This window comes from Oryctolagus cuniculus, chromosome 13 (genome assembly GCF_964237555.1).
Source record: "Oryctolagus cuniculus chromosome 13, mOryCun1.1, whole genome shotgun sequence".
NCBI classification, from domain to species: Eukaryota; Metazoa; Chordata; class Mammalia; order Lagomorpha; family Leporidae; genus Oryctolagus; species Oryctolagus cuniculus.
Genome location: NC_091444.1, coordinates 54,993,938 through 55,020,309, shown reverse-complemented (window position 1 = coordinate 55,020,309; position 26,372 = coordinate 54,993,938). Strand labels below are relative to the sequence as shown.

Sequence of the window (26,372 nt, the reverse complement as noted above, 5' to 3'; positions counted from 1 at the left end):
CTCTGTTTTTTGTTTGGGATACACTATATTTCCCCTTCACTTCTAAAGGAGAGTTTCACTTAATAAAGTATTTTAGATTGGAAAGTTTTTTTTTTCTTTTCAAGATTTTGAATCTATCTTCCCATTCTCTTCTTTCCTGTAGGTTTTCTGCTGAGAAGTCTGCTGTTAGTCTCACAGGTTTTTCTTTGTATGTAATTTCACATTTTTCTCTCACTTTGTTTAGCATTCTTTCCTTGTCCTTAGTTTTTGAAAAAAAGAAAAAACATTAATTTATTTATTTGAAAGTCAGAGTTAGAGAGAGAGAGAGACAGATGGAGAGAGAAAGATCTTCCATCTTATTAGTTTACTACCCAAATGGCTGCAACAGCCAGGGCTGGGCCAGACCAAAGCCAGGAGCTAGGAGCTCCTTCCAGGGTCTCTCATGTGGGTAGCAAGAGTCCAGGCATTTGGACCATCTTCCACTGCTTTTCCCAGGCCATCAGCAGGATGCTGGCTCTGAAGTGGAAAAATTGGGACACCAACCTGTGCCCATATGGGATGCTGGAGTTGCAGGCAGTGGCTTTACCTGCTACGCCACAGCACTTGCCCCTGTCCTTAACTTTTTACCTACAGCACTGGCCCCTGTCCTTAACTTTTGATGATTTGACTGTATTATGCCTTGCAGAATGTCTTTTTTGGTTGAGTCTGCTTGTGGTCCTTTGAATTTGCTGTATCCAAATGTCCTTATTGCTTTCAAGACTTGTATAATTATATAGTAATTATAATTATATTTGAAAGAGTTACAGAGAGAGAAAGCGAGATCTTCCAATCTCAATGCCTTTTACCTTCTGTTCTCCTTCTAGTGTCCCTATAGTGTTCACTTAATGGTATCTCATATGTCTCATAGGCTCTCTTCATTCTTTTCCATTATTTTCTGTTTACTTTCCTCTAGGTTATTTCAAAAGTCTTTTCCTGAATATCAGAAATTCCTTTCTTGATCTGTTATATTGTTAAAGCTCTCAATTGTATTTTTTATTTCATTGGTTGAATTTTTCACTTCCAAAATTTCTGATTGATTCTTTTTAATGATTTTTTCCTTTTGTTGAATTTCTCATTCATATCTTGCATCATTTTCCTCATTTCTTTGTACTGTCTTTCTGTATTCTCTTTCATCTCATTTACTTTCCTCAGGATCATTACTTTGAATTCTTTTTGAGGCATTTCATACATTTCATTCAAATTAGGATATCTTTCTGGAGAACCATTGTGTTCTTTTGGAAGTGTCATCCTTTCTTTTTTCTTCATATTTCCTGTGACCCTACATTGACATCTGCTCTTCTGGTGTAATGGTTCCTTCTTTATTGAGTAGCTTTTATTGGAAAACACTTTTTTGTTCAGATGAAATGTGAGGTTTTAATTGAGTCATTCCTTTGACTTTGGTGAAATATAAACTTTGAGTGATTCCTTAAGCTATAATCAATGTCATCAGTTTCTGAGTGCCACAGTTGTCTAGTCTGCATCAGTTCATGGAGGTAGTATTATTCCTTTCAGGTACAGGTGGCCTTCCAAAGGTATGTGTCTTCAGGCCCCAGAGAGTTGGGTGTCAGTCACACTAGGGTTTGTGATGGCAGTAAACATGTTCCTGGTACTGTGGGCCTAGGAGAGGGCTGTCCCCTTGTCCAACCAGGCAAGTCTGAGTGATGTTAGGGCTTGTGGCACCAATAGCTGTGGCCCTGAAACTGTGTGATGTAGATGGGGCCTTCTCCAGTCCCTCTCTGTGGGAGTGGATGATCTTAACACTGCAGGATGGGAAGGGGACCTTGCCGAGGTCCATGGGATGAATATAGGTTATGCTGGTGATAGTGTACTGGCAGGCATGAATCTGGAGCAGCGGAAGGCAGGTGGAGTCTTCACCAGTTCCACAGGATGGGTTCGGTGATAATATACTACTTATAGTCCTAGAGCCACAGGGCAGGAAGGGTACCTTGTACAGATCCCAAAGAAAAGGTGTAGGTTATGCAAGCAATTTTGTGTTGGTAGCCATGGGCCAGCATTAGTGGAAGCCTTCCCAAGGTCCCACAGAGCAAGTATAAGTGTTCCTGGAACTTGTAGACCCAACAGTAAAAGTGTCAGAGCTGCAGGGTATAGTGGAGATCTTACCCAGGTCTTAAGTGTCATGTGCAGGTTATGCAAGCAATTGTGCAGTGTCAGGCTTGGATCTGGAGCAGCAGAATGCGGATATAGTCCTCCCGGGGAACTCAAGTACTTGAGCTAACTTTGCTGCTCCTCAGGGTCCATGTCAGCAGAAAACTGGATCTGAAACTAAACCTGGACTCAAACTCAGGGGCTCTGATATGGGATGTGGGCATACAGAGCAACATCTTAACTGCTGTGCCAAACTCTTGTCCCTAATTTTATTTTTTTAAAGATTGATTTATTTATTTGAAAGGCAGAGAGAGAGAAAGAAAGGTCTTCCATTCTCTGGTTCACTTGCCAAATGGCACAATGGCTGGAGCTGGGCTGCTCTGAAACTAGGAGCTTATTCTAGGTCTCCCACATAGGTACAAGGGCCCAAAGACTTGGGCCATCTTCTGCTGCTATCCCAGGCCATATCAGAGAGCTGGGTCAAAAATGAAGCAGCCAGGACTTGAACCAGTGCCTGTTTGGGATGCCAGCACTGCAGGCAGCAGCTTTACCCACTACAGTACAGTGCTGGTCCCCCTTAATTTGATTTTTTAAAATCATTAGATGCTGTGATTTTATGTTTAAAAAATTAGACGGAAGTGCTAATATCCACAGCAGATTATCAGATTTAAATAATAGCTGTCCTCAGGATTTTGGTGTTATTTTACATTTTGACAATATATATCAGAAATACTACAAATACTAGGTTTCTATCACTAGTTATCCTGTTTAGTGATTCTATCCCAAAGAAAATATTCAAAATAAAGTTTTCCATCTCTGCACTATTTATGCTAGTGAATTGGAAACAATTAAAATGAATAAAAATAATGTGGTTTAATATATTCATTCATTGCATAGGCAGCCATTTAAAATGATGATAATAAAGATAATACTATATTCAGTGAAGGAAGGCAGAGTATAGAAGTATGTATATTTTTATGTAATGCATATGTAATGATTATAACTGCATGTTTTAAATTCACAGTTATAATATTAGTAATATTAAGGGTGCTTTTTCTCATTTCTTTATAAAAATGTATTTAATATAGTTTTACTATTTGATCTAAAATACAAGCTCATTTTAAAACCTTTTTACAAAGGGATCTATATCACATAAAAGAACTAATCTATTATATTAGAATAAAAAACAGTTTGGAAAAAAATGTTTAGCTAACCGTGTTAATTCCAGTTTGTTATTATTGTATTTCCAAAATATTCATGGCAGTTGTGACATACTATATTAAATTTTAATATGGTGGGGTAAACTGGAAGCAAAGCTTGCCTCCAGGAGGGGAACTTGGGGATTGAGATTCAGAAACAGAAAGAACCTTATTTTTCCATGTTACTCTCTTAAACTGTATATATGCATTCCCTGGTCTAAATACAGAAAAGTTGGTTTTTTAAATTTGAATAGATTCCATGTAGTTTATTTATTAAATCTCTAGAATGATTTTTTTAAATCAGTCCTTGGATGGCCACTTTAAATACCTTTTCATTTTTGCTTGCAGAGCAGTCTGGTATGACCCAATCTACTATCCAGGCTCATGGCAGTTGGATCCAACAGAAGGACCCAATCGAGAGCGGAGACGTTTACAGAGGTGTTACTTAACTATTCCAAATAAGTATCTCCTTAGGGATAGACAAAAGTCAGAAGGTAATAGTGTCTTCTTTACTCATTATAAAAATTGAGCAAATAGCTGTGGTCACGAGATAATAATAATGGACACTTTTTTTTTCAATAGATGTGCTCAAACCACCACTCTCTTATCTATTTGAAGACAAAACGCATTCTTCTTTCTCATCTACTGTCAAAGACAAAGCTGCAAGTGAATCTATAAGGTAAATTTGAATCTACAGACCTTTACTCTTTTGTGAATACAATAGCTGATTGTAGTAATGATGTACTGTTTATGTTAGGCAGTGCTGTGGTTTTAAGAAAAGTCATAAACAGGAAAGGCTTAAGAGAGAACAAGATTGAATGACCAAAATCCAAAAGGAAATGATATTTCTGATAGTATGGCTTCATTGGACTTCAGTCATCATACTCTGGCACTTACTAGCATACATATGTTTTTATAGTTGATTTTTTAAGCAGCACTACAAAGCAAACAGAGATGCTGGTGGTATCATCACAAGGCAATATAGTATAGTGAATAGAAGTTCAAATTGTTTCCTCCTCTTACTAGTATCATCTCTTGAGCAAGTTCCTTAGCCTTTCTGACTCAGTTTCCTCACCTGTTAAATGAAGAAAATAATAATACCCAAAGTATCACAGCAGTATTGAGTAGTAATATGTTAATTATTGATAATGTTATCACTACTATTGTGGTTGTTAAGATTTGTGCCTTATCTAAAGAGCAGAGGAACTGACTCTAAATCCCCTGTTTTTCCTAGAATGCTAGACTGTGTGTGTGTGTGAAGTATCAGTGGCATAAAATAGTGTTCACTTACATACTGGAAAATATAAGATATTAAAGTCTCTTTTAAAGATTTATTTATTTATTTGAAAGTCAGAGTTACACCAAAGTCTCTTTTAAATAACTGCGTCTTTGTATTTTACATACAGATTATAGGGATTATTGGCCTTTTCTAAAAGTTTCTTATCTTCTTTCCTCCATACTAGAAAGTTTAAAAATGACATAATATTGTCACGTGAGTTTTGGCATCTTATGCTATTGAAACTGTAGTCTGCTTTTCTGAAATCATTCACTGGATAAAATAAAGCTTCTATCTCTAAAATTGATAAAAATATTTAATCATAGTAATTTTAAATATTTTTGACAGAGTAAATCGAAGATGTATCAGTGTTGCGCCATCTAGAGAGACAGCTGGTGAATTGTTATTAGGTAAGTCAGACTTTGAAGAATTTTACACATTCACAATGCCATACTTTAGGTAATTTTAAGTGTTTTGACACTTTGCTATTAAATCACATAAACTTCTTCTAGTATGAGATAGGTCATCTTATTTTTTTTTAAAGATTTATTGATTTATTTCAAAGAGTTACAAAGAGGAGAGAGAGAGAGGGTACTGCTGTCAGGCATATGACTCATGGACAATTAATATCCCTGTTTTCTGAAATACACATAAATAGCATTTTAATTTTTACCAAGTTTTCTTTATGAGTGTATATTTTTATATTTGCCAGGTTAGGTTTTAAAGTGAAATTAATTGCTGTACTTACTTGCTTACTATTTTAACAGATATACCTATGCATAAGAAACCTGTACACCTTCTGAGAGAAAGGCTAAGATTGTCAATCCGTGGTTTCCTGTATAGATAGTTGTATTTGGTGCGAAGTTTTTTCCTCAATATATGAAGGAATGAATTTTATACGAAGTGGTCTCTAATCCGTTAAAAAGCCAAATTACATGCCATAGGCCAGTATTCTCAAAGTGTGGTTTCTGAACCAGCAGTATCAGTATCACATGGAAATTTCTTCAAAATGCACATATTTGGTTTCCAGCCCAGAATGTATTTGAAGTCTCTATTTTGATGAGTCCTCCTGTGATTCAGATGCACCCTCAAACTTAAGAATCACTGCCATAGGATAAAGTTACAGCCTCCAAGGTACAACACATGGAGATTCAAATTTGTTGGCAAAGTCCAACAAGATGGAGATACTGCCCTTCTTGGTCCACCCAGCACTCAACTACATGTGACCAGCATGTAGGTGGCATAGTCCTGGAGAAATTCTTAACATTTTGAAACGTGACATGGGAAATGTGTTAGCAGCAGACAATTTAGGATGCTGTTTTTTAATTTTTTTTAAAAGGGGATCTATTTTTAGGGCCAATTCTCTCAGTTGAGTTTCTCAATCAGTAAAATAATTAAGGATCCCTCTTTACTAGGAAATTTTGTTTATCACTTAACTTCAGTTGGGATAGACAAAAATAAAGCAAATCATAATATAAAGATAATAATAAAAATAGCTAACATTTGTTTAGTTCTGAATCAGGCACTATTTTTCATATATTCTAATTTCCACAGTTATTCTGAATACATTCCTGTCTTCTTTCTTTTCTTTCCCTCTTTTTTTAAATAAGGAAACTAAGATACAGAGAGCTTAAGAAACTTGCCTAAGCTCTCATATATACTATTTTTAAATAATTGTTTTTTAAAAGATTTATTTATTTTTGAAAGAGAGACAGAGAGAGAATCTTCCATTCACTAATTAACTCCCCAAATGCCCCCAGTGGCTAGAGCTAGACCAGGGCAGAGCAAGGACCCAGGAACTGATCCAGGTCTCCCACATGGGTGGCAGGGGTCCAAGTACTTGGGCCACCTTCTGCTGTTTTCCCAGATGCATTAGCCAGGAGCTGGATCAGAAGCAGAGCAGCTGGTACTCTAACCAAGGCTGTGATATGTGAAGCCAGTATTGCAAGTGGCAACTTAACCCACTGTTCCACAACACCAGTTTAGATATTTATTAAGTTCAAGGAACTGTTTATTAGGTGTTGTGATTCAAATTCAGGCCACAAAACTCCAGAGGTCAAGCTTATAGCCATGTAAGGTAATAGTGCACAAAACTTTTTTCTTTTTTTAAGATTTATTTTATTTGTTTGAAAGGCAGAGTTACAGGGAGAGAAAGAGGGAGAGAGAGAGACAAAGACAGAGAGACATATTCCATCTGTTGGTCTACTCCTCAAATGGCTGCAGTGCCTGGGTATGGGCCAGGAGCCAGGACCTTCTTTCAGGTCTCCCACAGGGTGCAAGGTCCCAAACACTTGGGCCATCTTCCGCTGCTTTCCTAGATGCATCAGCAGGGAGCTGGATCAGTAGTAGAGCAACCAGGACGTGAACTGATAACCACATGGGACACCGGTGCCACAGGCAGCAGCCCAAGCTGTTACATCACAGTACCGGCTCCACACATAATTTTTTAAACTCTATCCAATTATTTTTTCAGGTAAATGTGGAATGTATTTTGTGGAAGATAATGCTTCTGATACAGTTGAAAGTTCGGTGAGTAGAGGCTTAAGTTTGCACTTATATCAATCCTAGATAAATTCCAAAAATGTATTAATTCGGTATAATGAGAGAGCTAGTGGAACTATTAGATAGTTCAGCTGTTATCACTCTATGTATAGATTTTTCTAAATTCCATTTTTTAAAAATAATTTTAAAAATTAGTTTGTACCATCTCCTCTGACTTACAACATGAGTTCTATTTGCAGTTAATATTAGGAGTCAAGTTCTAAAGTACATCTTATTTCAGTTACTCGCCATTCTTTCTCATCACTGTCTTCAGTCGCAATGAGTAACAACCTCCTACTACTCTCGGTTCATTGTCAATTATCTTTGCCTTCAAAGAGGGAGGGAGATTTTATTTAATTGAATAACAAATCATTATGATAGCCACATAACAATAAAAATAATTTTTATTCTTTGGAAATACTGACATGAGTTGAAAAATAACAAAAATGCTCTTAACTTGTGTTTTTCATACACTAAAACTTTTTATCCATTTGAATTACCTTGTATGCCATTCAAAAAAATTTTTGAGATCTCTATAATAGAAGAAATAAGACATATTGTTTCAGAAAATTCCTAAAGCCTTTAATAAAATGACATGTTATTAAAGACAAATATATATTTGATTTTAAAGAAATTAATGTGAAAACAATAAATTTGATAAGACAAGTGATATGAAAATATTTATTACAGCCAAAATACTTGAGTATACATTCTTTTCTGATTTATCTACCAATTATCACAGCATTTGTCCCAGCTAGTAAAAGTATGGTTATTATTCTTTTACTTTTTATAAGATTTATTTATTTATTTGAAAGTCAGAGTTACACAGAGAGAGAAGGAGAGGCAGAGAGAGGTCTTCTATTCTCTGGTACACTCCTCAGATAGTCACAACGGCTGGAGCTGCGCTGATCCGAAGCCAGGAGCCAGGAGCTTCTTGCGGGTCTCACACATAGATGCAGGGGCCCAAGTGGGCCATCTTCCACTGCTTTCCCAGGCCATTAGCAGAGAGCTGGATCAACAGTGGAACAGCTGGATCTTGAACCAGGGGCTTTACCCACTATGCCACAGAGCCGGCCCCAGTTATTATTCTTTTTCAATATCTTCTTATCAGCAAAGAATTTAATAGTTGGTATATAAAACAACATTTTATGTAACCAAAAAGACATTTTCCTCTTTCTCTTTTTTTTTCTACATATGGCACCAAATTTTAAGACAAAGGACATTGCACATTAAGAAAGAGGTCCACCCCAGTCTTTGCAGTTTGGTGCAATCACTCTTCTTTGTGTGCTATATTAGCATTATTAAAAAAATACAAGGCCTGGGCCTAGTTTCTGAAGGCTACTTTCTTCCTTTATACTTTAATGATGTTATCTCTCCTTTTATAACATTTACTGTCCTATACTTTATATGTTCCTGTAAATATCTCATTCCCCTTTTTGTCTTATAATGATTTATTTAATCAAAGCACATAATGAGTACCAGCAAATATGGCTGCCCTCCAGCAAGCTCATGGAAAAGTGGAATTAAAAGTATAGTTTATTTTGGTTTGTTGCAAAAAATTTTTTCCAGAATACATAGAAAATGCACATTATGAAAAAAGCTGCATGGAGCCCGGCGCTGCAGCTCAATAGGCTAATGCTCCGCCTGCGACGCCGGCACCCCAGGTTCTAGTCCCAGTGGGGGCGCCGGATCCTGTCCCAGTTGCCCCTCTTCCAGGCCAGCTCTCTGCTGTGGCCCGGGAGTGCAGTGGAGGATGGCCCAAGTCCTTGAGCCCTGCACCGGCATGGGAGACCAGGAGAAGCACCTGGCTCCCGGCTTCAGATCAGCGCGGTTTGCTGGCCGCAGCAGCCATTGGAGGGTGAACCAATGGTAAAGGAAGACCTTTCTCCCTGTCTCTCTCTCTTTCTCACTGTCCACTCTGCCTGTCAAAATAAATAAATAAAATTAAATTAAAAAAAGAAAAAAGCTGCATGGACTTCAAATTTTTCAACAAAATAGTTTCATAACACTTTTTAAGGATGTATTTATTCGAAATGCAGAATTAGAGAGAGAAAGAGATCTTATACCTTCTGGTTTACTCCCCAAATAGCTGCAATGACTCCCCAAATAGCTGAAACTGGGAGCTGAGACCCAGGAACTCCCACATGGTCCAGGTCTCCCACATGGGTTTCAGGGGCCCAAGTATTTGGGCCATCTTAAACTGCTTTCTCAGGCACATTATCAGGGAGCTGGAATGTTAGTGGACCAACAGGGACTTAAACAGGTGCTCATATGGGATACCAGCATTGCAAGCCTCAGTTTAACCCATTCTGCCACAACTCCAGACCCTCATAATTTTTTTTTAAGATTTATTTTATATATTTGAAAGGCAGAGTTACAGAGAGAAGGGCGGGGAGAGATAGAGAGAGAGACATCTTCCATTTGCTGGTTGACTCCCCAAATTACTGTAACGGCCAAGGCTGGGCCAAACCCAAGCCAGGAGCCAGTTTCTTCTGGATCTCCCATGTGGGTGGCTGGGGCCCAAACATTTGGGCCATCTGCTGCTGCTTTCCCAAGCACATTAGCACGGAGCTGAATTGGAAGTGGGAACAGCCAGGACTCAAACTGGTGCCCAAATGGGATACTGTGTCTCAGTTGGCAGCTTAACCTGTTACACCCCAGCACCAGTCCCTCCCTCATACTTTTAATTCCATGTTCTGGCAATTTTTTTTCCTGTCTGCTTCATAGAGAGACAGACAGACCAACAAAGAGCTCCCATCTGTTGGTTCACTCTCAAAGGCCCACAGAAATTGGGGCTGGGATGGACAGAAGCCAGGAGCCAGGTCGCAGGAACCTGTGGCACTGGCATCGCACATAGGTGCCAGTTCATATCCTGGCTCCTCCACTTCCAAGCCAGCTCCCTGACGATAGCCCTGGAAATGCAGCAGAAGACAGCCCAAGTGTTTTGTCCCCTGTCACCCATGTGGGAGACCCAGATGAGGCTCCTGACTTCTGCCTGGCCCAGTCCTGGCTTTTGTGGCCATTTGGGGAGTGGACTGGTGGATGGAAGAGCTCTGTTTCTTTCTCCTCCCCCTGCCTCCATTGACTCTGCCTTTCAAATAAATAAATAAATATTTTTTTCCAAAAAAGTAAGTTAATGCAATTTTTCAGATGGAACTATTGGAGAAAAAAACACTAAGATACAGTTTATTCTAACTTTTTAAATTTTGGTGGAAACTTTTTCATGATTTCTCTGTCAAAAGCATTAAGTAACATAATTCATATGTTCACTTGCAACTTACAAATGATTTAGACTCATTTTTTCAGATTTTTCAGATTTTGGTCTGTGAGCATACAATCAGTGGAGTTTTATCTGCAAAGATGCTGTATTTATTGCAGGAATTTTCCTCTAGAGAATCTGCATTCACCTTTGCTGGATGACTTGGGAACTGTGCTTCTTATACAGATAATTTAATCTTTCAGCCTAAATCCATTTGAAGGCATGGACTGTTACGAATTCTCTAAGAGAAGCCTTTTTCTATTTTCCACTCAGATATCAGGCCAACAAAGGCAAGCTACCTGGTTATTCCTCCTTCAGTGATAGGCATATCTGTTTATCTAATCTTTCACTGGGAACTTGTCACTTGGTGGGTTTTAGCTTTCTGAAAGAATCTCAATACCTTGATCCAGGGAACTGAAGGCATGCATCTTCCTCCTCAAACGATTGTTAACTTCTGTCACTTCATTTCTAAAACTCGAGTTTGTGCATACATGCATTCACATGCAGACACATAGACAGTGAACCAAAGTATCACTTCCTCCTCTCTGTTATTTTTCAAATTTCTTTTACTTTTTCCTTTTTTAAAAAAAGTTTTATTTTTTATTTACTTGAAAGGCAGAGTTACAGAGAGAGAGAAAGAGAGAGAGAGAGAAAATGTCTTCCATCTGTTGGTTCACTCCCCAAATGGCTGCACAACCAGGGCTGGGCCAGTTTGACCAGGAGCCCGGAGTTTCTTCCAGGCCTCCCACGTGGGCTTAGGGGCCCAAGGATTTGGACCATCTTCCGCTGCTTTCCCAGGCACATTAGCAAGGAGCTGGATCAGAAGTGGAGCAACCATGTCTCAAACCTGCACCCAAATGGGATGCCAGTGTTGCAGGGAGTAGATTAACCCATTAAACCACAAGGCCAGCCTCCTTACTTTTACTTTTTTATTGCTGGAAATTTAATTTCCCTATTTCATGCAAGCTGAGCTATGCAGTTAAAAGAATATTTTCTAAGTTAAAAGAAAGCAAACCTTTCTCTCTCTCTAACTCTGCCTCTGCCTCTCTGTAATGCTGCCTTTCAAATAAACAAACAAACAAATCTTAGTGTTTTTGTTTGTTTGTTCTACTTAATACTTTTGGTTGAATACTGTAATCAATACACAATTCTTCTTAAGTGCTGAAACTTAACTGAAAAGTGATCGCTGTTAAATATAAGAGTGGGAATAAGAGAGGGAAGAGATGTGCAATTCGGGACATGCTCAAGCTGACTTACCTCAAACGGTAGAGTTAGAAACATACCAGGGGATTCCAATTCAATCCCATCAAGGTGGCATGTACCAATGCCATCTCACTAGTCCCAGTGATCAATTTCTGTTCACAATTGATCATAATGATAGGGCTAAGAACCAAAGGGATCACATAAAGAAGAATAGTGTCTGCAAATACTAGCTGATAGAATAAAAAAGGGAGAGAACGATCCAACATGGGAAGTGAGATACACAGCAGACCCATAGAATGGCAGATGTCCTAAACAGCACTCTGGCCTCAGAATCAGCCCTTAAGGCATGCAGATCTGGCTGAAAAGCCCATGAGAGTATTTCAGGCATGGAAAGCCAAGACACTCTTGGGGGGGGGGGGACTAAATGAAAGATCTCCGTGAGTGAGATCCCAGTGGAAAGAACGGGTCATCAAAGAAGGAGGTACCTTTCTCTGAAGGGAGGAGAGAACTTCCACTTTGACCATGGCCTTGTCTAAATATGATCAGAGTCACTGAACTCAGGGGGCTTCCATAGCCTTGGCAGCTCATGACAAGAGCCTAGGGTGATTACTGAGGCCATAAACAAGAGTGTCAATTTGTTAAGTCAACAACAGGAGTCACTGTGCACTTACTCCTCATGTAGGATCTCTGTCCTTAGTGTGCTGTACATTGAGATTTAATGCTATAACTAGTACTCAAACAGTATATTTCACTTTATGTTTCTGTGAGGGAGCAAACTGTTGAAATCTTTACTTAATGTATGCTAACCTGATCTTCTGTATACAAAGAGAATTGAAAATGAATCATGATGTGAATGGAAGGGGAGAGGGAGTGGGAAAGGGGAGGGTTGCGGGTGGGAGGGACGTTATGGGGGGGAAGCCATTGTAATCCATATTCTGTACTTTGGAAATTTATATTCATTAAATAAAAGTTAAAAAAAAAAAGGCAAAGTAAACCTGAAGACTTTACATATTGTGTTATTCCAACTATGTGATATTCTGGAAAAGGCAAAACTATGGAGACAATAAAAAGATCAGTGGTCACCAGCGGTTAGGGATGAAGGGAAGGAGGCATGAGGCATGAACAGGTGAAGCAAAGAGGATTTTGAGAGCAGTAGGATACTGTTACAGTAAACACATATCATTATACATTTGTCAAAACCCATAGGAGGTACTACATAAAGAGTGAATCCTAATGTAAACTGTGCGCTTTAGGTAAGAATAATGTATCAGTATTTGTTCACCAATTGTAGTAAATGTTCTGCACCAAATGCAAGATACTAATTATAGGGAGTATATATACAAGGGAGGAGAGGAAAGGGCTTGTCAGGGGAGTAGAAATAGGAACTCTGCACTATAGACTCAATTTTCTGTAAACTTAAAATTGATATTCATAAAGCTTATTAACTTTGTTTTTAAATCTTAAATTTTACCCTGCATTTTGAAATGTTTTATAATGAGAGAGTTTTCAGGTACTCTTATGTGCTATTTTTCTATGAAAGATTTTTTCTTTCATCATGATATTTGTTAAAAACCTTACATTTCCTTCTTTGTTAATATATTTCTTTTTCATTTTTTAATATAAAGAGAACAGATTTCATAGGTACAGTTCTAAGAGGATAACCATACTTCCCTCCTTCCTCCTCTCTCTCATCCAACTCCTTTTCTTTTCATTAATCTTTGCAAAGAATAATTTTAATTTACTTTATAATCATAGGTTTGATTCACCAAAAACCTAAAATTGAAATAATTATTTAGTGGTGGGTATTGTGGTACTGTGGGTCAAACCGCTGCTGGGGATGCACACATCTGGTATAAGAGTGCCTGTTTTGAGTCCCAGCTACACTGAGCTGCCAATACAGCTCTCCTGCCAATGCACCCGGGAGGCAGCAGATGATGGGCAAAGTGCTTGGGTTCCTGCCACCCATGCAGGAGACTCGGATGGAGTTCCTGGCTCTGGCTTCAGCCTGCCCAGCCCTAGCTATTGGGGGCATTTGGGAAGCAAACCAGCAGATGGAAGCTATCTCTTCCTCCTTCCCTCCCTTCCTCTCTCCCTTTTTCCCTCCTTGTCTCCCTCTTTCTGTCACTCTGCTTTTCAAGTAAATAAATAAAACTTTATATATATATATGTATATATATAACTAAAAATCATATGCCATAAATATATAATTATCTATATTTCATGTAAAATAAATATCTTTGTCTATTTCTTTGTCTCAGAGCCTTCAGGGAGAGTTGGAACCAGCATCATTTTCCTGGACATATGAAGAGATTAAAGAAGTTCACAAGCGTTGGTGGCAGTTGAGAGATAATGCTGTAGAAATCTTTTTAACAAATGGCAGAACACTCCTGTTAGCATTTGATAACACCAAGGTAAATTCATCTTTATTAATAGATGTTTACTGTTTAAGTGAGAATGGGACCAGTAAAACTATAATCTATGTTAATTGTGTGAAGGTTTAAGTTATTTAAACTTTAATTCACTGTTTCCAAAGTCAAATAAGGAGGTAAATCCTTTGTTCTGTGCAGATTGCTTTTGACCTCCAAGATTGTGTTGAATTCTGATTCCTCAAAATGAAAGGTGTCGTTTAAACTTGCTCACTCCTATGGTAGAGTACACCTTTCATCATCCCTCTCTTGACCTCCACATTCTGTCAGCTACTATTTGTCTGCTCTCCTTTCTAGAAGACTTCTTGGGAAAACTGTGTTCTTTCCGTCCAGTTTTCTCTTGAAATGGTCCAATCAGGCTTCTTCTTACCCATCTTAAGGGTTATCAGTTTCTTCTATGCTGCTAAACCTCATGGTCCTGTTTCCTAGTCTTCATCTTATTTGACCTATCAAATTTGACACATCGATGACTGTCCTCTTAAAAAAATGCCTTCCTCTCTGGGCTTCTGGTTTACCTCTTTCTCTTAGTTCTTGTTTTGCTTCACAGGCCATGCCTTCTCAGTCTTTGTGTATTCTCCCTTCGTGCGCCTCAGGGCTTGTTCCTCAGACCTTTTCCGTTCTCATCCAGTCTCATAGCTTTAACTTACCACTGCATTTTTTTTTTTTTGTTTACTATTTATTTAATTTTTTAAAGACAATTATTTATTTGAAAGGCAGAGATACAGAGAGGCAGGGGCAGAGAGAGTGAGAGGTCTTCCATCCACTGGTTCACTCCCCAAGTGGCCACAATGGCTAGAGCTGCACCAATCTGAAGCCAGGAGCCAGAAGCTTCTTCCAGGTCTCCTACGTGGGTACGGGGCCCAAGGACTTGGGCCATCTTCCACTGCTTTCCCAGGCCATAGCAGAGAGCTGGATTGGAAGTGGAGCAGCCGGGACTACGACCAATGCCTATATGGGATGCCAGCACTACAGACAGCAGCTTCACCCGTTATGTCATAGTGCCTGCCCTGCCACTGCATTTTAAGAACTTTCACATTTATTTTACTACCCAAACCTCACTCCTGAATGCCGTACTCAAAATACTTAACTTTCTACTTAACATCTCCATTTGGAAGTCACTAATTAACATCTCAAACATAGCATGCTGGAGGCTGGCACTGTAACATAAATGTGTTAAGCCTCCGCCTGCAGCACCAGCATCCCTTGTAGTCGCTGGTTCATGTCCCAGCTGCTCCTCTTCCAATCCAGCACTCTGCTAATGACCTGGGAAAACAGTGGTGTGCTCGGGCCCCTGTAGCCCCTTATTACCCGGAGCTAATTACCCAGAATAAGCTCCTGGCTCCTGGCTTCAGATCAGCCTAACTCTGACTGTTGTGGCCCTTTGGGGAGTGAACCAGTGGAGGAAAAACCTCTCTCTCTGTCTCTCCCTCTCTCTGTTTTACTGTAAGTCTGCCTCTCAAATAAATAAATCTTTTTTTTGTGATTCTTTTTTTTTAACTTTTATTTAATGAATAAATTTCAAAAGTACAGTTTATGGATTACAATGGCTTCCCCCCCCCATAACTTCCCTCCCACCCGCAACCCTCCCCTTTCCCTCTCCCTCCCCCCTTCCATTCACATCAAGATTCTAAATAAATCTTTTTTAAAAATCCTAAAACCTGAACTTTTCATCTTCCAAAATCTCCTTCTAGTTTTCTGCATCGAAATAAATAACTGCTTCCTGATGGCCAAGCAAATGCCTTGAAATTAAAATAGGTGGTTCTTGTTCTCTGATCCCCTACATCTCTATCAGTAAGTCCTTGTTGGCTTTGCCCTCACAGTACATCCAGAATCTGTTTCTACTGTTACTCTCATCATCTAAGCTACCATCATCTCTTGCCTAAATCATTTAATATTTTCCTAAATGACCTCCATATTTCCATATGTACCTTCCTCAAGAATGTTCTCAACTCAGCAGCTAAGGTATGTTAGATTATATCAATCCTCTGCTCAGGACCTTCTAGTCACTTCCATATCACCCAGTTAAAGCCAGAGTCCTAAGAATAGTTTATTATAAATCCCTGAATATTCTGAGCCCTTGTTACCTTTCTGACCTTATCCCTTTGTCATTCTCTCCCTCACTCTTTATTCCATTCATGGTGACTTTCCTTTCCTTGAATGTGTCAGAGACTGTGATGCTTCACTGTCTGCACTTACTGTCCCCTGGAATGCTTTTTCTCTCAGAATCCAAATTACTCAATCCCTCACTTCTTTCAGATCCTGTGATCAAGTGTCTCCTTATCATAAAACCATATCTGACTATACAAAGCAATGATGCATCTCCCCCTCAACCCCCAAGCATCCCTATCTCTCTTAGTTTGTTCTGTTTCCCTCCATGGAACTTAATAGCATCTGGTATTGTCTGCCTCCCCCCAGTAGAATGTCGAGAGTTTTTTTTTTAAAGATTTATTTTTACTTATTTGAAAGGAAGAGTTACAGAGAGTGGTAGGGACAGAGAGTGACAGGTCTTCCATTCACTGGTTCACTTCCCAGATAGCAGCAATGGCCAGAGCTGAGCAAGGCCTAAGCCAGGAACCAGGAACTTTTTCCAGGTCTCCCATGTGGGTGCAGGGTCCCAAGTACCTAGGCCATCTTCCGCTGCTTCCCAGGATAATTAGCAGGGAGCTGGATCAGAAGTGGAGCAACCAGGACTTGGACCAGCAACCTATGGGATGCCGGGGCTTAACCTGCTGCACCACAGCGCCAGCCCTGAATGTCAAGATTTTTATAAGTGCTACATTTCAGTACCTTGAACCCTAGTGGTTGGTAGATGTTCAGTAAATATGTGTTGAACGAATGAATGTTTCCTTTTCCTTCAGAATTTGGTATATAGTCTGTTACAAATTTCCTTGCATCAACCTTAGCATCAGCAGTTGGCAACATTCAGATTTAGGTTACAGATTTAGGTTGCTGAACACTGTGGTTCTGCCTGTTCCATAACTACAGCTTTGTTTTCTTATTCTTGTCATTTGCTTACACATTTATATCACTACCCAAACCTCTCTCATTTCATATTCCACACCTATGGCTCTTTTTCCTATACATGAGCATATACACTTTTAAGACAGCCGGGTGTTTCAAATTTGTTTTTAGAAAAGCTTGGATCATCAATTTTGCTTTCATTTATTACCAAATGACATTTAACTGTAGAAAAACCATAATACTCTTTTTCTATGACAGAATTTTTGTGAATCTTGAAAAAAGTTTATATTGTCTTCAGCCAATTGTGGACATCAAATATGCTATTGAAAGGATATTTTATTTAATTCTTATAAATATTACCACCTCCATATTACAGATTTGCTAACTGTAGCACGAAGAGGTTAGAAGGAAAACAGATGAATTCTGTTTAATTCAGAAAATCATTCTCTTTGTTTCATACCATGGTGCACTTACTGATTTTTTTTTTGTATCTGTATATAAGTGAAACTTTTTCTTAGAAGTTTCCTATTAATGGATTTTTCCAGCTGCAAAGTATAGTGATAAAGAGATCCTAACCTTTTTGGAGACTTTTGTATTTAAAAAATATATTGTATGTATTTTAAAGGCAGAATTACAGAGAGAGAAGGCGAGACACCAAAGCCAGGAGCTGGAATTCCATCTGGAGGGAGATAGGGAGTTTCTTTCTTTCTTTCTTTCTTTCTTTCTTTCTTTCTTTCTTTCTTTCTTTCTTTCTTTCTTTCTTTCTTTCTTTCTTTCTTTCTTTCTTTCTTTCTTCTTTCTTTCTTTCTTTCTTTCTTTCTTTCTTTCTTTCTTTCTTTCTTTCTTTCTTTCTTTCTTTCTTTCTTTCTTTCTTTCTTTCTTTCTTTCTTTCTTTCTTTCTTTCTTTCTTTCTTTCTTTCTTTCTTTCTTTCTTTCTTTCTTTCTTTCTTTCTTTCTTTCTTTCTTTCTTTCTTTCTTTCTTTCTTTCTTTCTTTCTTTCTTTCTTTCTTTCTTCTTTCTTTCTTTTCTTTCTTTCTTTCTTTCTTTCTTTCTTTCTTTCTTTCTTTCTTTCTTTCTTTCTTTCTTTCTTTCTTTCTTTCTTTCTTTCTTTCTTTCTTTCTTTCTTTCTTTCTTTCTTTCTTTCTTTCTTTCTTTCTTTCTTTCTTTCTTTCTTTCTTTCTTTCTTTCTTTCTTTCTTTCTTTCTTTCTTTCTTTCTTTCTTTCTTTCCCTTCCTTCCTTCCTTCCTTCCTTCCTTCCTTCCTTCCTTTCCTTCCTTCCTTCCTTCCTTCCTTCCTTCCTTCCTTCCTTCCTTCCTTCCCTTCCTTCCTTCCTTTCTTTCTTTCTTTCTTTCTTTCTTTCTCTTTCTTTCTTATTTGACAGGCAGAGTGGACAGTGAGAGAGAGAGACAGAGAGAAAGGTCTTCCTTTTACCATTGGTTCACCCTCCAATGGCTGCCGTACCCAGTGCGCTGTGCCCAGTGCATCGCACTTACCCGAAGCCAGGAGCCAGGTGCTTTTCCTGGTCTCCCATGTGGGTGCAGGGCACAAGCACTTGGGCCATCCTCTACTGCACTCCCTGGCCACAGCAGAGAGCTGGCCTGGAAGAGGGGCAACCGGGACAGAATCCGGCGCCCCGACCAGGACGAGAACCCGGTGTGCCGGCGCCGCAGGCAGAGGATTAGCCTAGTGAGCCACGGCGCTGGCTGAGATAGGGATTTTAATCTCAGTTCTCCACCAGTTAATTGTATTGAGAAGAAATTATTATTTTTTTAAAAAGTATTTTCTTGGAGGACTTGAGATTTGTAATATCTATAAAGTGTCAATAAGAATTTCAGATTTTTCTTTCTCCTTCCCTTTTAGATTCGTGATGATGTGTACCATAATATACTCACAAATAACCTCCCAAATCTTCTGGAATATGGCAATATCAATGCTCTGACAAATTTGTGGTATGCTGGACAAATTACTAATTTTGAATATTTGACTCACTTAAACAAGCATGCTGGCCGATCCTTCAATGATCTCATGCAGTATCCAGTATTCCCATTTATACTTGCTGACTATGTTAATGAGACACTTGACCTCAATGATCCAGCAATATACAGGTAGGTAAAAACACCATCACATTTTGGTTTCATATATATGTTGTGCTTATATTATTAAGGCTTTATTATGAAAAATTTCACTTACATACAAAAACAGAATGACTATATAAAGAATGCCTTATATGCTCCACCCCAATTCAATAATTATGAATCATTTTTCTTTTGCATCATCTTTTTCTTTTTCTTTTGAGCATTTTGTTATGACACTTCTGTGTTCTATAGACATATCTCTTTTTTTAAAAAAGGACTTTTTTTACATATCTACACAACCACTATAACAACTAAGAAAAATCAGCAATAACCTCATACTGTTATATGCAGTCCATTTTCCAATGTCCCCAGATTATCTCAAAGATATATTTTTGTAATTGATTGTCTTGAATCATACTCACTGTTGCCTTTGCCAAATCTCTAAAAAACACATCAAGAACAGCCTTTATTATTTATTTTTGTATGTATTTTTTCTTTTTTTTTCTTCTGACATTAACTTGTTAAAATAAAAGTTGTTTATCCTGTAGGCTGCTGTTCCACATTCTGTGTCTTCTGATTACTTCTTGTGACATTATTTAGTTTGTTTCTCTAGCCTTTGTATTACCTAGAGACTGAAAATTGGTTCCAAAAGTTTACTTAGATTCAAGTGCAACTTTATTTTTGGCAAAAATCCATTATAGATCATGATGTAAACTTTATATTGAACTGTATCAAGAGGCCTATAATATCCGACTTTAATGATGCCTAGGCTGCTTTGTGGATTGAAACTCCCATTGTACTTGTGCCTAATCATTTCATCCCTTGACTATAATTACTCCCATCAGTTGTTTCACTAGGAGTTGCAAAATGATGACTTCTTATAATCTCATTTCTTCTAAATTTATTAGAAAAAAAAAACATGTTATATGGGCCCAGAATATTTTATTTGTCATATAGAAAGGAAACTAATATACTCTGGTCTTAAGGACTCAGAAGCCAACTTGAAGTGGCCCTCACTACCAAAGATAGGACAATTTGAGAATCAAGCATAATGATTACAAGTAATTGAAATGTACTAAAAAAAAGTGAGTTCATAATGATACTTTTTTTTTTTTTTTTGACAGAGTGGACAGTGAGGAGAGAGAGAGAGAGACAGGGAGAAAGGTCTTCCTTTGCCGTTGGTTCACCCTCCAATGGCCGCCGCGGCCGGTGCACTGCGGCCGGCGCACCGCGCTGATCCAAAGCCGGGAGCCAGGTGCTTTTCCTGGTCTCCCATGGGGTGCAGGGCCCAAGCACCTGGGCCATCCTCCACTGCACTCCCGGGCCACAGCAGAGAGCTGTCCTGGAAGAGGGGCAACCAGGATAGAATCCGGTGCCCTGACCGGGACTAGAACCCGGTGTGCCGTCGCCGCAAGGCGGAGGATTAGCTTGTTGAGCCGCGGCGCCGGCCACTCATAATGATACTTTTTAAAAAAGATTTATTATTTGTTTTATTTGAAAGGTAGAGTAACAGAGAAAGAGATCTTCCATCTGCTGGTTTACTCCCCAAATGGCAGCAATGGCTGGAGCTTGACCACACTGAAGCCAGGAGCCAGGCGCTTCTTCTAGTCTCCCACATGGGTGCAGGGGCCCAAGTACTTGGGCCATCTTCAGCTGCTTTCCTAAGCACATTAGCAGGGAGCTGGATGGGAAATGGAGCAGCCAGGAATCAAACCGGGACCCATATGGGATGTCAGTGCTGCAGGTGGTAGCTTAACCCACCATTTACAGCACCATCCCCAATCATACTTTTTTTTTTTAAGATTTATTTATTTATTTGAGAGGCAGAGGCAGAGAGAGAGAGGTCTTCCATCCGCTGGTTCACTCCCTACTTGGCTGCAACTCTTGAAGCTTGGCTGATTCGAAGCCAGGAGCCTAGAGACTACTCTAGGTCTCCCATGCAGGTATGAGGGCCCAAGCACTTGGGCCATCTTCCACTGCTTTTCCAGGCCATAGCAGAGAGCTGGATCAGAAGTGGAGCTGCCGGGACCTGAATCAGTGTCCATATGGGATGCCAGCACTGCAGATCAGGCCTCTTAACCTGCTGAGCCACAGCGGCGGCCCTAGGTGATACTTTTTAAAAGACAAAAATGCCAAAGCAAAACAAAACTCATAGACCCCCATGGAGACAACTACTGTGCCAATTCCTTACTTTGGAATTTGGGAATTAAAGGAAAAGAATTCATTTATTCTTTCCTGAATAAGCTATTTTAGAGTAATCAAATAGTCCAGTTATAAGGGAATATTCTGTTTATTTAGTTTGAAAATACTCTTATCTAAAAAAACTTAACTACAAATATTCTACTTGGTAATTAGAGTATTTTAGTTACAACTGTCAAAAATGCTAGACAACTCTGTAACATTTTAACAAGTTTAATGCATTTTTACATTTGAAAAACAACACATTTCTTTCTTGGATATTTTAATAAACTATTGGTATAAATTTAAACATTTTAAACACTGTGATATAAATAAGTACAGTCTAATTATAGCATATACCCAAGGAACTTTTGAAATTTGCATCTGGGGTGGGCATTGTAACATAACAGGTTAAGCCATAGCTTAGGACACCCACAGTCCCATATCAAGTGCCAGTTCAGTTCCTAACTCCTCTACTTCTCATCCAGCTTCCTCCTAATGGGCCTTGGGAGATAGCAGGTGATGGCCTAAGTACTTGGGTTTCTGCCACCCACAAGACCTGGAAGGAATGAAAAGTGGATGAAAGATACTTCTCTCTTTCTCTCTCTCTCCCTTCCTCTCTCTCACTGTTAACCTCTCTCTCCTCCACCCCCCTTTTCTTCCCTCTCTCCCTTCCCTGCCCCTTCTCTCCCTCTCTGTCACTATGCCTTTTCTTTTCTTTTCTTTTCTTTTCTTTTCTTTTCTTTTCTTTTCTTTTCTTTTCTTTTCTTTTTTCTTTTCTTTTCTTTTCTTTTCTTTTCTTTTCTTTTCTTTTCTTTTCTTTTCTTTTCTTTTTTTAAATTTATTTGACAGGTAGAGTTATGGACAGTGAAAGAGAGAGACAGAGAGAAAGGTCTTCCTTCCATTGGTTCACTCCCCAAATGGCCACTACGGCCAGCGCTGTGCCGATTCAAAGCCAGGAGCCAGGAGCTTCTTCCTGGTCTCCCATGCGGGTGCAGGGGCCCAAGCACTTGGGCCATCCTCTACTGCCTTCCCGGGCCACAGCAGAGAGCTGGACTGGAAGAGAAGCAACCGGGACTAGAACCTGGGGCCCATATGGGATGCCAGCGCCACAGGTGGAGGATTAACCCAGTGAGTCACAGCATGGGCCCCACTATGCCTTTTCAAATAAATAAATAATTTTTTAAAAGAAGACCTGAAGGAGAATTTTATTTTAAAACACATCTCTGTTCTAGCAATTTAGCTTCTAGAAAATTTTTTCTTAGGAAACACTTAAGGATATGTGCTCTACCAGAAAGGTTCCCATTAGAAGTAAATTTCATGAGGACAGGAACTGTATTTGTTTTTTTCATTGCTTATAATAGTGTCTCACACTGCATGCAAAGATAGTCAAAAGCACTGTCTCACTTCATTTTAGCTAAAATTTAGGAAAATTTAGGAAAAAATTTAGCTAAAATTTAGGAAAAACCAAGTGTTTGAATAAATTGGTATATGTTGCAGCCATTAAAATAATATTATCAAATGTGCATTATAAGTATGAAAAGATGTTCTTTTTATTTTTAAAAGTAAATATGCATGCATGCTTAAGCAAAAGGTAAATATATACAAAAATGTTTCACCTAAGGGTAATAGTATCATAGCTGATTTTTGATTTATTCTATTTTCTCAAAAGTAATTTCTTATTTTTTAACTATAATGATTAATGTAATTTGTGTCCAAAAACCCCTACTTACTCTATTTTCTAATAATGTCTTGCCAGTATCTTAAACATGATTTCATTCTATTTGGATATGTGAATTTGTATCTATTGTATAAAACTTTAATTTTAATAAAACAAATAGTAAAGTTTTAGGATTAGAAAAGCTTCAAAAATAAAATTAGTATTTAATATCACTAACTTCAATATCCCCAGGAAGTAATTTTTAAAAAAATATGTATATCAACATCTAGTTAAGCCAGAAATGGTTTGACTTACTAAAAATTTGGGCAAATCTTACTGTTGATCTAGTTACAAATGTTGAAACTCCAGGTGGCCCTATGCTGAAAGGTAGTCTGATCAGATGAGTTCTCAGCCAGAGGTACCTTGCGTTTCCTCACCAGAGCTCTTGCTCTTTCAAATACCACACAGGGTATTTGATTACACCACTTGATTTTGTGGTTTGTAAAAGTAAAGATTCATTCCTTGGGTTTTCCTGCCTCAGAATTTTGTGGTATGTATATATATGTATATGTAAATGTGTGTGTGTGTGTGTGTGTGTGTGTGAACACCATTATATATATATATGTGTGTGTGTGTGTGTGTGAACACCAGAACCAACACATTCATTTGTCTGCACAAATACTCTATGCACAGTGCTATCACTCAACATCTGCTAGTTAGATGGCAAAATATGTATTTCAGTACTCACACTCCAAATACCTGTGGTGTATAATTTTAACTAAGTACACTAATAATTATGTAGCATCTCCTCATGATTGTGATTTCTATCCAAATTCTCCTTAATTCCACACTGTTAACTGTATGTGGAGTCTGGAAGCTTGGGGCTTGGTAGAAATCAACTGCCAAGGGTAGCATCAGTTTTTGTTTTTGTTTTTTAAATGTTGTAGCATCAATTTTGATTCTGGAGGAAACAATAAGTAGGCAGAGAAAGGACAGAAGCAGCTTTTCTTGTTTAGGTTAATTATTACTCAGGAATTCCTAATACTGGCATGAATCTGTTGGAAAAATTTTACCTTAATAGTTTAAGAAATTGTAAGAGCCTACGCTGTGGTATAGCAGGTAAAGCCAACGCCTATGGTGCTGTCATCCCATATGAGAGCTGGTTCTAGTCTCAGCTGCTCCACTTCCAATCTGGCTCTCTGCTATGGCCTGGGAAGGCAGTAGAAGATGGCCCAAGTCCTTGGGCTCCTGCACCTGCGTGGGAGAACTGGAAGAAGCTCCTGGCTCCTGGCTTCAGATTGGCACAGCTCCGGCCATTGCATCCAATTGTGGAGTGAACCAGCAGATGAAAGACCTCTCTCTCTCTCTCTCTCTCTCTCTCTCTCTCTCTCTCTCTCTCTCTGCCTCTCCTTCTCTCTGTGTGTAACTCTGACTTTCAAATAAATAGATAAATCTTAAAAAAAAGAAATTGTAATTTAGTTAGTTGCAAAGCAGTATACAAGCAGTTAATTAGGAACTGAACATTTTATTGATCTGTTATTTACTTACAATATGCAGACATGTAGCAGCTTAATCTTGAGAGTGTCAAAATATTTCATATTTTTTCCATCATCCCTTCCTTTGTAGAAATCTCTCTAAGCCTATAGCTGTGCAGTATAAAGAAAAAGAGGATCGTTATGTGGACACATACAAGGTAGCTTCAGTTTTTACTCATACTTTGACAAATGAAAAATGGGGTTTTGTTTTACAGACTTCTGTTGATCTTTCTGTATTTCATTGCCTTGTACTTAGATTGACAGACAACTAGAAATCACTATGTGAATTAAATTTCCTTTTACCTTAATTGTCTAAAAACACTTTAACTAGAAAAAGAATAAACTTATTTTAGCATAAACTGAAAGCTAATGATCCATTGTTTACTCAAATATATAATAATTATATGAGGGGGTCTTCAAAAATTTCATGGAAAATGCATATTAAGAAATTTATGTAAGAATTTCAAAATTGTTTTACATCAAAATTGACATTTTTTATTTCCATTTCCCCAGAACTATTTAAAGTATCCTTATGTTCTTTATTTAAAAAAAAAAATCACAAAGATTTCCAGGGCCTGCTGTTTGTTTCCTCCAGTGTTATTTGTGTAACAAAATTAATGTATTTGTGAAATATCATAACCCATATTAGTCATATGTAAGAAATTATGCATTGGTTTATTAAAGCAAAATTATACCTGATTTCAAAAATTATAAATGGAAGTGAATTATCTTTTTCCATGAAATCAATATTAATGTAATTTTATTAGAAATCCAAAAATTTCACTTGCCATGCATTGCATTTTTTACAACAGTATCAAGATAGGAGCAACCGAAGCAGTTTCTCACATTCACAGTATTATTTTATGTCCCAGTTCCAGAAACATCCCTTTGAGTATACAGCTGTCGCTATTTGATTCTTCTGCAGTTGAGAATGTGGCAGTGCTTTGGCAATCAAGAAGTGACTCCTGAAAATTCACCACACCTGATTTGTTATCAGAGCCAGACAGAAGCTATGGGAGATGAGAATAGTGACAGATACTAAATGTTTGGTTGAACTTCCTACTTTATGATGGGAGAGTAGGAGTAGTGAAAAATCACCTAGTCGTTTTTGTCTCTTTGTAACTGTACTGCAAAACAGCCATGAAGTGTTATGATAACGCCAGTAATGGAACACAATTTTTATAGTTCTATTTCATTTCTACTGCTATACAAGCATTTCTCTAAATAACATAGTATTATATTTTGAAACTGTCTTTTGAAATGCAGGCATCTCTAGTGGCAGGAGCAGCTCTTATTTTCTTAAAGCTCAATCAGATTAGATAGTGTGAACCATTCATTGGGAGCCAGTGTGTTGGAAGTCAGAGTGCAGAACAGGTAGATTTTCTATAAGGGGATGAGAAAGTGAAGGTACAGAATACAAGATGATTCTCAAGTCAGGCCTCAGCCAGACACTGGGAGAAACCCAGATATTCAAGTTAGCTGAGGTCTCCAGACACAAGTGGAAGTTGCCTGCCATGGTGAATGGCACTAAAAGGGTGATAGAGAATGATAGGGGGGACAAAAAAAATCTATGCTTTTCCAGAACTTCCTGGAGTACACAATCATGAATTCTCTCCAATTCTTTATTTCCTTCAGTACTTAGAGGAAGAATACCGCAAAGGGGCCAGGGAAGATGACCCCATGCCTCCGGTGCAGCCTTACCACTATGGTTCCCACTATTCTAACAGCGGCACTGTGCTTCACTTCCTAGTTAGGATGCCTCCTTTCACCAAAATGTTTTTAGCCTATCAAGGTAAGAACGTTTCATATCTGCCTGAAAAGGCATGTTGAGTCATTAGAAACAAAACTTGACTGATCAAGCCACTACTTAACATCACTTAAGCTACCTTTGGAGTCTATGTAACTGTATTATTTGTACACAGGGCATGTTAATGT

The 26,372-nt window shown here is 38.5% G+C and overlaps 1 protein-coding gene and 1 non-coding gene across 14 annotated transcripts in view; one reads left to right on the top strand and one right to left on the bottom strand.

Moving 5' to 3' along the window:
* The window catches only part of LYST (lysosomal trafficking regulator), a 242,978-nt gene that overhangs the window by 165,864 nt on the left and 50,742 nt on the right, over positions 1-26,372 (top strand). For all 13 annotated transcript variants that reach the window (XM_051820721.2, XM_008268236.4, XM_002717342.5 and 10 more), the window contains 8 exons: positions 3,672-3,817; positions 3,906-4,002; positions 4,948-5,009; positions 7,073-7,128; positions 13,861-14,013; positions 18,850-19,094; positions 24,529-24,595; positions 26,073-26,229. In XM_051820721.2, the coding sequence (XP_051676681.2) occupies positions 3,672-3,817; positions 3,906-4,002; positions 4,948-5,009; positions 7,073-7,128; positions 13,861-14,013; positions 18,850-19,094; positions 24,529-24,595; positions 26,073-26,229 (983 nt within the window). The remainder of the gene's footprint in view (positions 1-3,671; positions 3,818-3,905; positions 4,003-4,947; positions 5,010-7,072; positions 7,129-13,860; positions 14,014-18,849; positions 19,095-24,528; positions 24,596-26,072; positions 26,230-26,372) is intronic.
* On the bottom strand, positions 8,331-8,505 carry LOC127483634 (small nucleolar RNA SNORA81). Its single transcript, XR_007910072.2, has one exon. It is a non-coding gene; the product is annotated as a small nucleolar RNA SNORA81 (small nucleolar RNA).